This window comes from Somniosus microcephalus, chromosome 12, assembly GCF_052327205.1.
Source record: "Somniosus microcephalus isolate GS21.2 chromosome 12, FLI_Smic_1.0, whole genome shotgun sequence".
NCBI lineage: Eukaryota > Metazoa > Chordata > Chondrichthyes > Squaliformes > Somniosidae > Somniosus > Somniosus microcephalus.
The window spans coordinates 14,157,102-14,175,530 of record NC_140998.1 but is presented as its reverse complement, the minus strand read 5'-3'; the positions used below and the strand labels follow the sequence as shown (position 1 = coordinate 14,175,530).

Genomic DNA, 18,429 nt, shown 5'->3' with positions numbered 1-18,429 from the left:
TGCAACCCCAAGTCTGACGGTCAACACCCTAAGCGTGAACCTCTCTTTCTCTTTCAGACGCTGGTGCACCTGCTGTATGGTCCCAGCGCTTTGTTTTCTTTTCGGATTGCTCTAATCGCTGCTCAGGGGACATTTCGCTAACTCCTTACCTGAACTTGGCAGTCTCCGGCTCCATCTCCAACAACTCACGAACAGGGGAGCGCGGCACATTCGCCGAAAATTTCTCTGCAACATGAAGCACGACACGAGGCATTAGTAACTTAGCCGAGTCGGTAGGGGCAATGACAAGAGGGTGACAACAAGAAGGGACTACCTATCAAGGGTCTCATCATGGGGTAGTACACTTGCCAAACGGTTTCCAAGGACATCCTGCTGTCCATATAGATGGCACCAGCAAGAGACTCAAAGATATCCCCCATGGCCTTGGGAACCTCAATATCTTCTTCCTTTTCCTCATCCTCTTCAGATCTTCTTAGCTTTTAATAACAAATAAAAGATATTGGATTAGACATTGCAGAACTGGGACTAGGGACAGGGTCACTGGCAAGGCTTGGAAGCTAAGCAGAGCCAGGCCTGGTTAGTACCTGGAGGGGTGACCATCAGGGAAGACCAGGTGCAGAAGGTCACGGAAGGAGCCCCCGAGGAGGGGCGGTTGGTGAGAAGGTCACAGAAGGAGCCCCGGGAGGGGCGGCTGGTGAGCAGGCCCGGGCGTTGGGCTGAAGATTGTCGGACAGGAGGAATGGTGGAAATGGAATGGCGGTGCGCACAGACGCAGCGGCTTGGCTTCTCCCAGGACGGTGCTATTTACGTTTAATGTTAATGTTATTTGTACTGGACTCATGGGAGCTTGCAAGATCACATTTCGTTGTTCATGTACTTGTGCATTGTACAATGACAATAAAAAGTATAATTATTATTATTATTATGGGAAGGGGAAACGGAACAGCAAAAGAATGGGAGACACAGCGAGTGACTATTGATGAGCTCGGAATGTCAGAATAGGAAATTACACAGTAAGGTTGTCTTTCCCTGGGATTCCCCGCAAATGTAGACCCAGAATATACCCACTCCCCTCCAACCCCACACACAGTAAAACCACTATTTCCCCTCCAAGAGAGGCATATGGCACTAAGCAGCTTGCCGCCATCAATCTCTGTGACCCACTGACACATAGGGATTACATAGGATTTACAGCACAGAAACAAGCCCTTCGGCCCAACTAGTCCATGTTTATGCTCCACTCGAGCCTCCTCCCGTCATTCCTCATCTACCTCTATTAGCATAACCCTCTATTCTCTTCTCCCTCATATGCTTAACTAGCTTCCCCCCTTTAATGCATCTATACTATTCACTTCAACCACTCCCTGTGGTAGCGACTTCCACATTCTCACCACTCTCTGGGTAAAGTTCCTTCTGAATTCCCTATTGGATTTCTTGACACGAGGGGCTGGAAGCAGGGCTGTCAGCTTTGGTTTTCTATCAACTTTTCTCACTGCCCCCCTCTTCTCTCCAGTGGCGCATTACCAAGGATTTCACGTGTAACGGAACAAGAAAACATGCAGCTAACTCGGCACCTTAAGGTGCTGGAATGGTTCATAAAGCACAAATAAAATAACAGTGGTAGCTTTCAGAAGATGACGCTTTGTATTCTGCATCCCCTTCAGCTTCATTGTTTTAGAGGGAGGAGCGAGGGAGGGAGAAAAGGACGTTGCAGCCTTTGACACAGTCAACCACACCAAATTCCTCGACTCTTCTCTGTTGTCCCAGCTCAGTGCAACTGCCCTTTCTTGGTGCCACTCTCGCTGATCCAATCGTAGCCAGAGCATCGCCAGAAATGGCTTCCCTTCTCACCCCTGCCTCTAGAATTTGCCCAAAGATCTATGCTTGGCACTCGCCTCTTCCTCACCTACGTGCCGTTCCTCATCAACATCATCCAAAGACATGGGGTCAACTTCCTTCAAGCTGAATTTCTGATCCCATACCCTCTCCATCACAAAGACTGCCTACTTCTATCTCCATAACAAGGTAAGCTGTTGTTGTTTAAAGGGAAGCATATTCTCTTGAATATTGTGGAGAGTTTTGGGTCCCTCGTTATAAAAAGGACAAAAAAGAAATGGAAAGGGTGCAGTGTAGATTCACTGGTATGTCACCAGGGATCAGGGGTTAGTTATGAAGGCAGACATAAGAAATAGGAGCAGGAGTCGGCCATTCGAGCCTGCTCCACCATTCAATGAGATCATGGCTGATCTTCTGCTTCAACTCCATTCACCGGCCCTATCGCCATATCCCTTGATGCCCTTACTAGTCAGAAATCTATCGACTTCTGTTTTGAATATACCCAATGACTGAGCCTCCACAGCCCTCTGGGGTAGAGAATTCCAAAGATTCACCACCCTCTGTGTGAAGACATTTCTTCTCATCTCAGTCTTGAATGGCCGACCCTTTATCCTGAGGCTGTGGCCCCTGGATCAATAAGATCCCCATTCATTCTTCTGAATTCAAGAGAATACAGGCCTAGTTTACTCAATCTCTTCTCATACGACAGTCCCGCCATCCCAGGAATCAATCTCGTGAACCTTCGTTGCACTCCCTCTATGGCAAGTATATTCTTCCTTCGGTAAGGAGACCAAAATTGTACATAGTACTCCAGGTGTGGTCTCACCAAGACCCTATATAATTGGAGTAAGGCTTCTTTACTCCTGTACTCAAATCTTCTTGTAATGAAGGCCAGCATACCATTTGCCTTCCTAATGGCTTGCTGCACCTGCACATTCACTTTCAGCGACTCATGTACAAGGACACCCAGGTCCCTTTGAGCATCTGCATTCCCCAATCTTTCACCATTTAGGAAATACTCTGCCTTTCTGTTTTTGCTACCAAAGTGGATAACTTCACATTTATCAACATTATATTCCATCTGCCATGTTCTCGCCCACTCACTGAGCCGGTCGAGATCCCCTTGAAGCCTCTTCACATCTGACACGGCCACCTAGCTTCGTATCATCAGCAAATTTGGAAATGTTACATTTAGTCCCCTCATCCAAATCATTGATATAGATTGTGAATCCAATTCTCAATCCATGCTCGTATATTACCCCCAATCCCATGAGCCCTAATTTTGTTCACCAACCTCGTGTGGGACCTTATCGAAGGCCTTCTGAAAATCCAGATACACCACATCTACCGGTTCCCCTTTGTCTACTCCACTAGTTACATCCTCAAAGAACTCCAATAGGTTTGGTGAACAAGATTTCCCTTTCATAAATCCATGTTGACTCTGCCCAATCTTACTATTAGTTTCTAAGAGCCCAGTTATTGCATCCTTTATAATAGATTCCAGCATTTTCCCAATTACTGATGTGAGGCTAACAGGTCTGTAGTTCCCCATTTTCTCTCTCCCTCCTTTCTTAAATAGCAGGGTTACATTTGCTATCCTCCAATCTGCAGGAACCGTTCCAGAATCTATAGAATTTTGGAAGATGACAACCAATGCGTCCACTATCCCAGTGGCCACCTCTTTCAAAACCCTAGGAAGTAGGTCATCCGGTCCTTGGAATTTATCGACTTTTAGTCCCATTAATTTTGCTAGTACTGTTTTTTTACTAATAATAATGTTTAAGTTCCTCATTCTCGCCACACCCTTGGTTTTCTCGTATTTCTGGGAGGTTTTGTGTGTCTTGAGAAGGTAGGGCTGTTGTCACCAATGTTCCCTCTAATTTTTGTTTTGGGTGTGCGGCCCATTCAAGTTTCTGCGCATACGCGGTTTTTCCATTTAAAAGCCAGGACCTCCAGATCACTGCGTGGCCTGAGTGGGACCGCCAGATCACTGCGTGGCCACACAGCTTAACCGGAACATTGGTTGTCACTGGAGTTGAGAAGGTTAAGAGGTGACCTTAAAGATTAGCGAGTTTAGAAGATAGATTGCTTCCACTGATTAGCGAGGCAATAACGAGGGGGTACAAATTTAACATGATCACAAAGAACAATTAAAGGGGAGCTTAAGAAAAATATTCTACACAGAGGGTGGTGAGAATGCGGAACTCTCTGCCACAAACCACTGTGGAAGTAGAGTCCATAAAGTCTTTGAAAAGGGCATTAGATTGTTGCTTGATAGAGGATGTGCGAAACTAGCAGGAAAGTGGGATTAGACTGAGCGGCCCCTGTGGAGGAAGACAATGGCATCGACTTAAGGGTGGAATTGCCTGTTTCTGTGCTGTAATAGTCCATAATCCTTTACTGCCACAGAGATATTGATGCAATTACTAGCATCTCCAGTCACCTATTTCCGTGTTTTAGGAGACAGCCTCTCTTCCAGTTTTATTCCATAATGGGCTGCGAACTACCTTAATTCCAGATTTCACTGGCAGAGCCCGATGGATAATAAATTTGCAAAAGGCATTGGCGAGACCACAGTTAGAGTATGGAGTAGAGTTTTGGGTCTTTAATTATAGAAAGGACATAGAGTGCGAACACCACAAATTCACTAGGATGACGCCAGAATGAGAAACTATAGTTATGAGGGGAGACTCGAGATACTAGGATTATTGCCACAGGAGCAGAAAAGGCCAAAAGGAGAATTAATTTGTGTTTTTTTAAAATGGTCTAGGGTTTTTAGATAGGGTGAATAAGGAAAGACGACTTCCTCTGATGGGGTATTAGTGACGAAGGGTTATCAATTTAAAATTGTCACTAGGAGTGGATACAGGGGTCAGGAGAAATGTCCTTGGAGAGCTGTTGATGCAAGAAATGCTTTGCCAAAGGAGTATTTTGGGCAGAGAACAAGGGCGAGTAGATAAACAATTGAAGCAGAGGAAGATAAGAGACCTATGAGAGGGAACAGGGTAGTGGGATTAGTTTTGGACGACTCTGGCTAAAAGCCAGTACAGATATAATGGGTCAAATGGCTTACATCGGTGGGTCATCACAACCATTGAGTCAGGAATGTGATCCCCCAATATGGAAGTAGGTGCAGAAACAGTCAGAGAGGAGCCCTCCCCCCTTTCCTGACATGTAAGCTGTCATTTAAAATAAATAATCACCAATAGTGCAGAATATTCCCAGTGAGCAATGGCAGCAGTTCAAGTGCCTAACATTGAAAGGCTTCATTCCACACTTGCTCAGTTGGTTGGGTCTGTCAGCACGGTGTACATGTATGCTTACATACAAATGGCATGCCAGCATGAATGCTTTTTTGAGAGGGGGGGGGGGGAGGGGGTGCAGTGTGCGCAAATAGTATCCGACTCCGCCCAACCTTTCTTTTCTGAATCATCATGGACCCAGATAATATGCTACACCAGTTATGAGGTTTGCCCACACCCAGCCACTTAACAAACAAAATGGTTTGCTGATCCCCGTGATGCACGCCCTGTTTGGGGACGAGCACACTTGCACCAGCCTCCCCATTACATAGAAACATAGAAGATAGGAGCAGTGGGCCATTCGGCCCCTCGAGCCTGCTCCGCCATTCAATGCGATCATGGCTGATCATTCAAATTCAGTACCCGGTCCCTGTCTTCTCCCCATACCCCTTGATCCCTTTAGCCTCAAGAAATATATCTAACTCCTTCTTGAATATATTTAATGAATTGGCCTCTACTGCCTTCTGTGGTAGAGAATTCCACAGGTTCACCACTCTCTGGGTGAAGAAATTCCTCCTCATCTCTGTCCTAAATGGCTTACCCCTTATAGAAACATAGAAGGTAGGAGCAGGAGTAGGCCATTCGGCCCTTCGAGCCTGCTCCGCCATTCAACGAGATCATGGCTGATCATCCAAACCCTAGCACCCGGTCCCTACACCGACAGCCATCCCACCCAAGCCCTATCCCCGTAACCCCACGTATTTAATCCCCCTATACTAAGGGCCAATTTTTATCATGGCCAATCAACCTAACCCGCACATCTTTGGACTGTGGGAGGAAACTGGAGCACCCGGAGGAAACCCACGCAAACACGGGGAGAATGTGCAAACTCCACACAGACAGTCACCCGAGGCCGGATTTGAACCCGGGTCCCTGGCGCTGTGAGGCAACAGTGCTAACCACTATGCCACCGTGCTGCCCTATCTTTAGGCTGTGACCCCTGGTTCTGGACTGTGGCTCTCCACAGACCTGCCACTGCTAGGCCTCCATTCACAGCCTTCTCGACTATGGGATGTCGAATGAACAGAGTTCAATGCTGTTCCCTCTTCTTTTCATTTGCTTCCGTGGAAGGAGGCAGGGGAATGCCAGCAGGAGGCTGGGTTACCCCGGCATGCACATAGGAAGGTGAATAGAACTGTTTAATGGAATCGCTGGGCCCTCTCTTTCTCTTCCCGTGGGGAAGCGCCTGGTCTCCACTCAGCAACATCTTAGTGCTACAACAACAACTTGCATTTATATAGCGCCTTTAACATGGCAAAACGCCCCAAGGCGCTTCGCAGGAGCGATTATCAGGCAAAATTTCACACCAAGCCACATAAGGAGATATTAGGACAGGTGACCTGTGGCAGAAAGCTCGGTCAAAGGCAAGTTTTAAAGAGCATCTTAAAGGAGGAGAGGTAGAGAGGTTTAGGGAGGGAATTCTGGAGCTTAGGGCCTCAGCAGCTGAAGGCACGGCCGCCGATGGCGGGGTGAAGGAAAACGAGGATGCACAAGAGGCCAAAATTGGAGGAGTGCAGATCTTGGAGGGTTGAAGGGCTGGAGGAGGTTACAGAGATAGGGAAGGGTGGGCCATGGAAATTGAAATCAGCTCACTGGTTGGGAATTGTAGTTGTGAACCAACAGCCAATCACTCTGAGATTTAGCATTTTTTCCAGATTATCCCTCAAGCAAGATCCTCCCCCGGGATTGCGGCCCTCCACAAAACGTTAGCGGCCGATACAGATTGTAGGGACTAACCTCGGAGTCCATTCCTTGCATCTCATTCTTTTCTAACTGGAACTGAACAAAGTCGTCTATAACGTGGAACAACTCGGGCGAGATGGCTTTAAAGTACTTGTGGTAATCATACTTCACAGCTAAAGAAGCGAAGATGGTATTATTCACAAGAGCTGAGCGCAGATCAGTCAGCACTCCAGGAGAATGCTGCCGGGGATCTTCGTAAAGGTGCTTGGTTATGAGGTAGTCCAAAATTGCATCTCCAAGGAATTCCAACCGCTGGTAACAATCTTAAAAAGAGAGTTTAAAACAATAAATAATAATTGGGTGTTTTAAATGGAATAATATGCAAGTTTAAAAAATGAATTAATTGCACAAAAGTAATGTTTATTTAAAAAAAATATGCAAGGGAGTTCCCCTACAGGGAGTTCTACTGCAGGACAAATTATCAAACGTCCTGCTAATTTTTTGATTTACAACATCTGAACCACCAATTATCAGATTTTACAGCTGCCATGCCCAGGACAGCACGCACGCGCACACACAGTTAAAACCTTAATTGTGCCCGCTTCATCCTCAATTGTCCATTTCACAATAGGTTCCTGCAGCTAAATATCACGTCACATTTTAAGAATATTCGCCCCTCCACAATGCCATTGACTCACGCTAGGGGTAATAAACGTCCAGTGACTCAGCAATGCGAGCCCAGACTGACTATTCTACCACCCTCATACAGTCTGACCTCCTGCAAATTCAGAAGGTCACAAAAGGGAGAGGTCATTGCCACCAACAAACCAAACGTCTACTGATCCCCTACAGGGAGTTCTACTGCAGGACAAATTATCAAACTTCCCGCGACTTTTCTGATCTACAAAATCTGAACCAAATCTCAGACATTTTCCATAAGCATAGGGTCAGTTTTAAACACGTATGCCGATGACACCCAGCTCTACCTCCCCACTGCCACCCTCGAATTCCATGTTTCCTACATTACCACAGTGAATACACTTCAAAAGTACTTCATTGTCTGTAAAGCACTTTGGGACGTCCTGCGGTCATGAAAGACGCTATACAAGTTTTTATTTCTTTCCATGATAGAAGCTATACTAGCAGACTGGTTAACAGACATTCTGGATGAGCCAGAACAGTCTCCCATTGAACAGCAGGACGACCAAAGCCATTATATTAATTTCCCACCAAAAACTCCATACTCCGGTCCCGGACTCTATTGCCCCCCCTCCACACACCCCGTCCTCCCCCAGCTATTTGCTCAGGCTGAAACACATCTTGCATAACCTCAAGTGAAATGGTTGCACCCTCACCCCGCCGAGATGAACTTCAAATCCCATATCCTACCCGTCACAATGACCACATTGTCGCCATCTCCCCCTTCTCTCGCCCCCACTGCTTTTGAAAGTTTTGAATCAATGCTTTTCAACTCCAGAGTCAATTTCAGCAACACCTTCCTTCCAAACTCCATCAACTGCAGCGCATCAAAAACTCTCGTCACCTACAATCAAGTCTCACTTGCCCATGACCTTCACGTTCTCCAGCCCTACTTCCCAGCGCATGCCTTTCTGTCCTCTGGCTGCCTCCTGTGCCCCGCTGCCCCCTCCATCAGTGGCAGAACCGTCAGCTGGCTCGGCCCGGCCCGGCCTACTCAATCTCCCTGCCTAAACCTCTCCCCATTTGCTGTTACTCTCCCTACCTTGGAAAGCCTCAAAACCTAGTTTTTTGATCTCTTCTACTGTCACTCAGTTTTCTCCTGTGAGGCGCTTTGAGATGTCAGCCATGTGAGCGATTGTTATATAGGACCTGAAGGAGAATTGCTCAACAGCAAGTACCAGTCACTTGTGTTACACAAAACTGGCTTGTTAAGAGGCACCGGCAACTTTAAAACACGAAGGCGGCAAACCTCAGATGAATCACAGCAAGCTGCCTACAGTAATTGGCAGGACTTTACCTGTGATTGTATTGTAGTGGTAGGAGGCATGGGTAAATGCCTGTAAAAGGTAGGCCTTGTTCTTGAACCTATAGTTTATTTTCTTCTCAAAGTTTTCATAGCCCGATATTAGGTGGCCCAGTGTCCTGTCAGCATCCGGGTGATCGAACATGCACCTCGGAGGAATCTGAAGGTGTCCATATTCTAGGTCTTTGCAAGAAGGGGGTTTCAAACTGGACGAAGGGGGAGTTTCATCGCCTGCCTTTTCGTTCGGATCAAAGGCGCTCTGCTCCTCGGGCGGCTCATCTTTCTCTCCGTCCAGCTTTTCTTCCGCTGGGAGGACTTTCAAACCCAACGAGCAGAGGAAAAGCTGGGCAGCTCTTTCACCACAGCTGGTTAGGTAGCAGCCCAACAAAGCCTCCACGCAATCGGCGATGCTCTTGTCCGCTATGCACTGCTCGGTGTGCAAGTCGTAAGAGATGGACTGCTTGCCCGTGTCGACGCCACCGTTCTCTTCCGATGGATTCCAGAATCCCACAACAAAGTCGTCCTCATCCGTGGCCTTACTAGGGTCTAGGTAGCACATGGCATCCCATGAGCTGTAGTCAAACTCATCGCCATCGGAGGAGGAATGGCCATTTCCGGATGCGGATTTTTTGGGAGGCTTCCACTCATAGCTTGTATCGTTGGGTGGGAAAGCAGGCAGAGAGATCTTCTTCCCGAAGGCCCCAGACCCCATAAGCATATTGTCGATGAATTTGATGTGCTCCTGATCGTATTCTGAAAAGTCGTCTTCATATTCTGCTTCCTCCTTCTGCGCTCTCCACATTAGATCTTCACGGAAATCAGGGTCATCGTCCTCTTCTTCATCGTCATCGTCGTCCTCCACATAAGTATCACCATTAGCCACTTGTTCGGTTTCTGTCTAAAAGAAAATGCTATAGTTAGATGCTGTGTGGCATCCTCTTTCTAGTTCTCAGAGCCAAGTCCCTATTCAGCACTGTAAAGACGTTTCCATCATGCACACAAAGTGTAAGCAACACCTAACAGTAGAATTATAGGTTTTGCATTCCAAAAATGGGTTGTGTCTGGAGAGAACATTTAGAGTTGTACAGTGCTAGGGTAAAGTACTGATGGATACAGGTCTGCTACAGGTGCTGGGATCAATTTCAGGGGAGAGATCAAGGTTGGCTCAAGTGTCGTTTATTCTGTAGCAGATTGGTACGGGTGTGTTCAGTAATTCTGGTGCCCCCAGTGGTACTGTGGCACCGGGTTGTCCACATGTATAAATAATGTTGATTATTTGTATGTAACATACTCCACGGAATTGGGAGGTACACACAAGTTTGATGAGTACACACTCAATAACTTGCATTTCTATGGCTCCCTTAACGTAGAGAAAAAACAGGCCCAAGGCGCTTCAGAGAGGAAGGAAAGGATGGATGGCAAGCCTTCGTTGGAGTTAGGAGGTGAACAAAAACTTGGTTGAAGAGGAAAATTTTCAGGCTTTTGAAGGTGGAGAGAGAGGGTTGTAAAAGAGGAAAGGTTTTTCAGGAGGGAGTTTAAGAGGGCATGGCTGAGGTTCTGAATGGTGCGGGGGGGGGGGGGGGAGGGGGAAGAGAGAAGAAAGGTGATGCCCAGAAAGTGAGGAACAGAGCACAAGAGAGGGTGCAAGGCTGGAGGAGGCTGCAGTGGTAAGAGTGGGATGAGGTCATGGAAGGATTTGTAGGCAAGGATTTCAAATTCATTGTATTAGATAGTCTGAGATGTCAGGGTGCTGGGCGAGTGGGAATTTGTGTGAGGCAGCACGCGAGTGGTGGAGTTCTAGATGAGTTGGACTTGCAAATGGGGGAATTAAGAGGCTAGCAAAGAACACTAGAGAAATGAAATCTATTGGTGACAAAGGCACGAATAATTACTTTAAGTACATTGGAGATGATGTGGGGTAGGGGCTGGAGACTTTACAAAAACAGAAGCCAGCAGTATTGATTTCAAGTGCTTTGGGAGGTTTTACAACGTTAAAGGTGCAAGCTGTTGTGGGTAGAGTATAAGATTGGAAGCTTAGCTTTGGGTGGAACGGGACACAGATGTTGCGTGAAGCCAGGGAGGAGCATCCATTACTAGCTCAAAGCAGACATTTACATAAAACATATTGGGGGAGAAATTGGGTGGAGCCGCAAACGAGGCGCCAAGCTCGCCTGGGCGCCGGAATTAACGCTGCAATCGGAGCAGCAGCGACCGCCGGAAATTCAGCTTGAACGCCCCAAGAGGGACACGGGGCGAGGCTCGAGGAGCTCCGCATCCCTCTTAGGGCGCTGAAACTGAATATCGCAGCGCAACGTGCCGCAGCGCCACACGCTGTGGCACGGCGCGCTGCGGTACTGCAGGCCTTCCTCCCATTCTTAAGGGGGAGGGGTCTGCACCAGCGCAATCACGCGTGCCGGCAAAAGAGCCTGGCACCGAGGAGCAGTGCCGAGCTCTCGGAAAACAGCCGGCAATGCCGCGGGGGGGGGGGGGGGGAAGGAGGAGAGAACAGGAGGCCGGGGACGGAGGTGCTGGCAGGCGTCCGCCGAAAAAAACGGCCGCCCCGCACCTCCACCTTAATTTGCGCCACTGCCGCCACAGGTAGGCCCCGTGAACCGGGCGCGATTAGCGAGCGGCGCGACAGAGGCGGTCGCTGCCAAATATCACGATCGGGGCGGTAGCGGGGCGCTGCGCACACCGATGACGTCATCGGTGGCGGCGCAGCGCAACAGGCTAACGTTGCCATTAGCGCCCCAGCTAAATATCGCGGGAGGCGTGGCCAGTGACGCTAAAGCCACCGAGTGCCCTCTTTAGGCGCTAACTGGTGGCGCAGCCCACCGAATTTCTAGGCCATTGGGTTTGATATTACCACTCTTCAGCTAAGGATTAAAAAAAACTCAAGTTAAGTTATTGTTTATTCCTTCTGCTCACTCCTTCCACCTCCCCTGGCTCAGCAGCAAGGGCTGAAGGTTTTCCTTTGCCAACAGCGCTCAATAGGTGGTGGCTTGATGTCCACGACTGGTTCTCTGACACCACCCACCCTGTAGGGAAAGCTCAGCTCAGCTGGGTTTAAACCAAGAAATCTAGGGAAAGACCCACAGTGCAGGGCAGTAGAGTGTGGGGGAAGGTAATCGGAGAAGCAAAGTGGTGGTGGTTAGGTGATTGCTGAGGATGAGAACTCGCATTGGAAGCAAATTGCACGTACAACCTTCTGCCACCCCTCGACACAGCATGTTGGAGATCTAATACCTCCTGTACCTCAGGAGTTTCATCTCCACAGCTACCAACGCTCGGCAACAGAAAGCTCTCGAGCTTGTAGGTGCAGACATTGCCAACGTGTTGCTCAGCAACAGAATGTTTATTGTCCATTGTGAATTCAGGCACTGATTCAGCAAGTTCAACCAGGTTTTATAAAGTTGGTGTGGAAAATATTACTTCATATTAAAAGGGAACTGGGAGGCCCCCTAACCCAGAGCATTCCCTTTCATTTGTAGAGCAGCTTTACGTATCCTTCCCCCCCCCCCCACCTGAACTAGTTTACACCTACCATGTCTTTCATCTCGCTTTTGTCCGCAATGCATTTGTCCTGATTTACCACGTAGCCAGGAGGGAGCCAATTCACCGGTGGGTCAAATATCGAGACCACCATTCGACTGGGGAGTCCTTTCTTCTTTCCGAGGCGATAGAGATTACAGTTGCTGACCTGAATAAATGAAATAAATTGATAGGTTACAAATGGGAGCCAGTGTCCAGAGCAAGAAAATATCTCCATAAAAACTGAAATACCCATAATCTTCAAACGGTGGGTATGGATTTCTTCCAGCTGCTTGTGCTGAAGGCATAGGGGCATTGTTTGTTATACAACTAGCCTCACATTAAGACAGTTAAATTGCCTCCAGGACTCAAAAATGAACACCAAAGTAATTTTCCAGCAATCTGCTGCAAATCATCTCTAAGTTTTGTACTGCTTTCCACCACTTGATATCATTTCAGTGTGCCAGTTTTAGGCAAATGGACCGAAATAAAAGCCAAGGATCACAACAAAAATGCATTTCGAAGTACGACAGCTCCTTTTAAACAGCCAAGCAGCACTGTGATGGGAGAGGTTGAGCAGCACACTCGGGCTTTAACAGTTTACAGGTCAGTCGTATACCGTGCTAGCGATGCTACTCACAGATCAATGACACCTGCTCGCCAGCACTCAAACTGTAGCAGGGGGTGATCAGTCTTCTGATATAGCCATCTTCTGTGCGACCATTGGGGCACCTACCCTACCGCTCATTATAACTAGATCTCACTGAAAAGATGCATTGGTCAATCCTTCCATTGGACTCTACTCATTGGAGTTCAGAAGAATGAGAGGCGATCTTATCGAAACATATAAGATTGTGAGGGGGCTTGATCGGGTGGATGCGGTGAGGATGTTTCCACTGATGGGTGAGACTAGAACTAGGGGGCATAATCTAAGAATAAGGGGCTGCCCTTTCAAAACTGAGATGAGGAGAAACTTCTTCACTCAGAGGGTAGTAAGTCTATGGAATTTGCTACCCCAGAGAGCTGTGGAAGCTGCAACATTAAATAAATTTAAAATGGAGATAGACATTGTCCTAGCAGATAAGGGAATTAGGGGTTACGGGGAGAGGGCAGGGAAGTGGACGTGAGTCTAGATTCGGATCAGCCATGATCCTATTGAATGGCGGAGCAGGCCCGAGGGGCCGTATGGCCTACTCCTGCTCCTATTTCTTATGTTCTTATACGTCAACAGGCCACGCACTGGGCCTTTGCTCCAAGTGACCCAAAACATGGAATGGGTCAAAGCTGGCATATGGAATACTTGTATTCTATACTGTGGCTAATAAAGGCAAGAGCAGAGAGGTTATGCTAGAACTGTATAAAACACTAGTTAGGCCACAGCTACAGTATTGCGCACAGCTCTGGTCACCACATTACAGGAAAGATGTGATTGCACTAGAGAGGGTACAGAGGAGATTTACGAAGATGTTGTCAGGACTGGAGAGTTTTAGCTATGAGGAAAGGTTGGATAGACTGGGGTTGAGGGGAGACTTAATTATGAGAGGCTGAGATAGAGTGGAGGGACCTATTTCCCTTAGCAGAGAGGTCAATAACCAGGGGGCACAGATTTAAAGTAATTGGTACAAGGATTAGAGGGGAGTTGAGGAGAAATCTTTTCACCCAGAGGGTGGTGGGGATCTGGAACGCACTGCCTGAAAGGGTGGTAGAGGCAGAAACCCTCATCACATTTAAAAAAGTACTTGGATAAGTACTTGAAGTGCTGTAACCTGCAAGGCTATGGACCAAGAGCTGGTAAGTGGGATTAGGCTGGCTAGCTCTTTACAAACGGCGCGGACACGATGGGCCGAATGGCCTCCTTCTGTGCTGTAACTTTCTATAATTCTATGAAACATTCCATGAAGTGACCTGTGTGATTATCGTATATTTTTCCCCAACGGTCAGACACTCTGGGATGATTTCAAAAAGTGTTGAGTGTCGGGTGACTTTGGAAGACAGTTCAGCTTTAATTGCTCCCCTGTAATCCTTATTGGAACTGGCTATTTATCCAGAGGAGTCCCTTAATCACTCCCATATACTCATCATTCTATAGGCGAATCAGAGGCTCTAGATGCTTTGTAACCATTACATATAATAAGCAATTTAAATAATTTCATCCCTCCCCAAAACACTAGGGATGTGGAGTTGCAGGGGAGGGGGAATATGAAGGAGGCCAAATGTGAAAAAGCAAAGAGCATGTGCTGGAACAGAGAACTGAAGGTGGCTGAAGAGGTAGGGAGGGGCAAGGTCAGAGAGACTTGTAGATTAGCACAAGCGGCTGGATTTTCCCAGATCCCACCCACACGGTGCGGGGGGACCCGGAAGACGACAGGAAACCCGGAAGGAGATCCAACATAGATTTGTAAAAGGCAGATAGTGTTTGACTAATCTAATTGAATTTTTTGATTAAGTAACAGAGAGGATTGATGAAGGGAATGCAATGGATGTTGTCTACATGGATTTTTGGAAGGTGTTTTACAAAGTACCACATAGAAGGCTGGTTAACAAAATTGAAGCTCATGGAATAGGTGGGTCAGTGGCAGCTTGGATAAGGAATTGGCTTAAGGACAGAAAGCAGCGAGTTGTGGTAAATGGCTGTTTTTTTTAGACTGGAGGATGGTAGACAGTGGTGTTCCCCAAGGATCAGTGCTGGGACCACTGCTTTTTTTTGATATGACCTGGATAGTGGGATACAAAGTAGAATTTCTAAATTTGCCAATGACACCAAACTTGGGGGTGTGGCAAACTGAGGATGATATCAATTGACTGCAACAGGACACAGAAAGGCTAGCAGAATGGGCAGACAAGTGGCAGATGGAATTTAATACAGAGAAGTGTGAGGTGATGCATTTTGGCAGAAGGAACAGGGAGAGGCAATATACACTTAATGGCACAGTTTTAAAGAGTGTGCAGGGACAGAGGGACCTGGGAGTTAATGTGCATAGGTCCCTGAAGGTGGCAGGACATATTGAGAGAGTGGTTAACAAAGCATATGGGATCTTGGGCTTCATAAATAGAGGTATTGAGTACAAAAGTAGAGAAGTTATGCTGAACCTTTATAAAGCGCTGGTTAGGTCCCAACTGGAGTATTGTGTCCAGTTCTGGTCACCACACTTTAGGAAGGATGTGAAGGCCCTTGAGAGGGTGCAGAGGAGATTTGCCAGAATGGTTCCAGGGATGGGGGATCTTAGCTACAAGGTTGGAGAAGCTGGATTTATTTTCCATTGAGGGGTGATTTGATAGAGGTGTACAAGATTATGATGGGTTTGGATAGGCTAGACGGGGAAAGGCTGTTCCCACTAGTTGATGGTACAAGGAATAGGAGACACAGATTTAAGGTTTTGGTCAAGAGCTACGGGGGATGTGAGGAAAACCTTTTTACGCAGCGAGTGGTGAGGGCCTGGAACTCGCTGCCGATGGAAGTGGTGGAAGCGGAGACACTCGATGTTTTCAAGGGGAGGCTGGATAGGCACTTGAGGGAAATAAACTTGCAGGGCTACGGGGATAGAGCGGGGGAATGGTACTGACTGGATTGCTCTACAGAGCCGGCACCGACTCGATGGGCCGAATGGCTTCCTTCTGTGCCGCTATGACTACGTTCGGGCTTCCAGGCATGCTGTGGAGTTTTAACTGGGGGCGGGGCGGGGAGTATGATCCCTGACCTCGGCGCCGATACTCGACCCGGGGTGGGGTCCGATCCCCGACTACTTATGGGGGAGCCGGGAGGAAGCACTTCTGATTGTTCCCAGAGGCTGAGGCCGCCTCGTTGCAGCCACCGTGAGTCCCGAGCCCCGGGATCCCCGGCCGCCTGCAGTAAAACCGGCAAAGCAAGTTAAAGTAGAGGCTTCCGGCCTCATTATAATATTTAAATTGCCAACCTGCCTCCTGGCAGCAGGTTGGCAGCCCGCATCCCGTCCCACCTGAATGAAAGGCGAAAGTGGGCGGGTTTTACATTTGCACAACTTTCATTCCCCCCCCCCCCCCCCATTCCCTTACCTCTGAAAATTCCGGCCAAGGAGTTTGAAATAAACGTGTCTGGGGATGGGGACCCAATGAAAATTGGGAAGGAAAGGATAAGGATGCAGGCAATGGAGATTTAGAGGAGTTGCAATTCGTGAAGGGTAGGATTTCGAGAATAGCAAGGGGAATGCGAGGGCAATCAAGTCTGGAGAGGGCAAAGACATGGATAAATATTTCTGTGGTCGTAGAGCTTAAATGGGTCAAATTGCAGAGGCAGAAATAGATGGTCTTGGTGGTGGCTGGTTTGATGCTCAGCTCACTGAGTTCAAAAAGTGCAGCAAGATCACACAGCATCAGCATCGCTGCAAGAGAGTAGCCAAGGATAGAGTGAGGGCACAGTATGGAGTTTTTAGCAAGAGCCAAAAAAGACAGCTTTCGTCTTGTTGATGCTGATTTGAAGAAGTTCTTGCTTATCCAGGATTTGCTGTCAGCTAAGCAGTCAGACAGCATAGATGTGGTCAAAGTGGGTGTAGTCATCATGCGTGTGAAAGCTGCTCCTATGCCCATGAATCTTATTACCAAGGGGCAGCATGTAGGCTAGAGAGAGAGTAGGAAAAAGCTGCAAAGGGCTGTGGGGTTAGGAAGGGTCGGAGAAAGGCGGCAACAAAGTGGATGGTCCCAAATTTTGAAATAAAGAAATCCATAAACTTCTCGCATTTCGGTTGGAGATAAAAGTGGGAAGGAAGGTGGTGTGAAAACAGAGAAAGGGGCTGGAGTTGTTTTGCCACTGAATAAAGAGATGGTTGAGCCAAATCTGGCAGTAGACAACCAGGACAGCAAAATGCCAGCCTGTCGGGAATTGTATCGGATGGAGAACAAAAACATAGAAGCAGATTGTGCTGATTCAGTGGTTTTCCACCGTTCACAAGTACCAAACTGAAAACTGCACAAAAGTGATCAGTCACTGGACAGATGTATACCAGGCCTGATTTTAAAATCCCAAAAGGCACAGAATCCTTGTAATCAACTCCATTCCTCAAAAAAACTTGGGCCCGAGTTCCCTTATTTCAGTTATCATTAGGAGGCACCGAGTGGAAGGTCCTGTGCTTTCTCAGAAGGAGGGGGAGCGTGTTCTTTAAGTTGGAGGAAAGGTCACACTTGGCTATTCTTGCTGGCCTCCTAGCATCTGACCTGGTTACGTGACTTCTTCAGCCAAGGACTGTGCTCGGCAGAGAGACAACAAAAACAACTTGCATTTATATAGTGCCTTTAACGTAGTAAATCGTAGATGAAGACTGTGGCTGCACTGTGTGTCCACAGTATTGTGTGGGCAGCCACCATCTGTGAATTGTACTCTGGGCTCCAGGATAGAACAGCGTGCACACAGGCTTACACGCTTGTACAGAGATCTGCTGCCAGATAGCATGTTTGGAACACACATGCTGGAGTATCCACACACGGAATACTGAAAAGATTCGCCATAAGTTTAGACACTATACAATGTCAAGCCCAAGCGGGGTGAAATGGACTCCGACTCGAAGCAGTGTGTTGCACAGTCAGGTCAGAAACTGGTGTGCAGCAACGAAAAAGTGACCATGAAACTGTATGCTAAGAAAGCGTGAAGATAAATGGATCTTTTAAAAGGTGTACGTTTCAGCAAGGGGTGGAAAACTAAGGAGGGAGGGAGCGGGTGGAAGCGAGGGGGAAATAAGATGAAGCAAATAAGATGAAGCAATGACAATTCAGGCAGACATATTTAAACAAGCGGATATCCAATTCAAAACTAAATCCAGTGTCCACCCAATATTAAACCCTTGGGGTTTTTAAAACTGAGCCATTTTGGTGACATGATTTAAGAAAAAACATGTCCAATGGTAAAGCAGAAAGTTCAGAAAGGTCTCGGAGGGATTCAAATGATGCTGAAATGAGAAAGTAGAACACAAAGCGTCTGAAGGTTTGTCAACTTATAATGTCTTTGGGGTTGATAAAGCAGGCACACACTAGTTTAAAAAAGCACAACGTTTTTGCCACCTTGTGCCTCTAATATCCGATGGGGAATTGTAGGCAGTGCACCTACAA

The 18,429-nt window shown here is 47.5% G+C and overlaps 1 protein-coding gene across 2 annotated transcripts in view; it reads right to left on the bottom strand.

The window, feature by feature from the left end:
* The window catches only part of dicer1 (dicer 1, ribonuclease type III), a 154,116-nt gene that overhangs the window by 5,600 nt on the left and 130,087 nt on the right, over positions 1–18,429 (bottom strand). For both annotated transcript variants that reach the window (XM_086002597.1, XM_086002596.1), the window contains 5 exons: positions 12,368–12,523; positions 8,818–9,721; positions 6,876–7,144; positions 314–476; positions 150–225 (listed from right to left, as the gene is read on the bottom strand). In XM_086002597.1, coding sequence (XP_085858723.1) covers positions 150–225; positions 314–476; positions 6,876–7,144; positions 8,818–9,721; positions 12,368–12,523 — 1,568 coding nt within the window. The remainder of the gene's footprint in view (positions 1–149; positions 226–313; positions 477–6,875; positions 7,145–8,817; positions 9,722–12,367; positions 12,524–18,429) is intronic.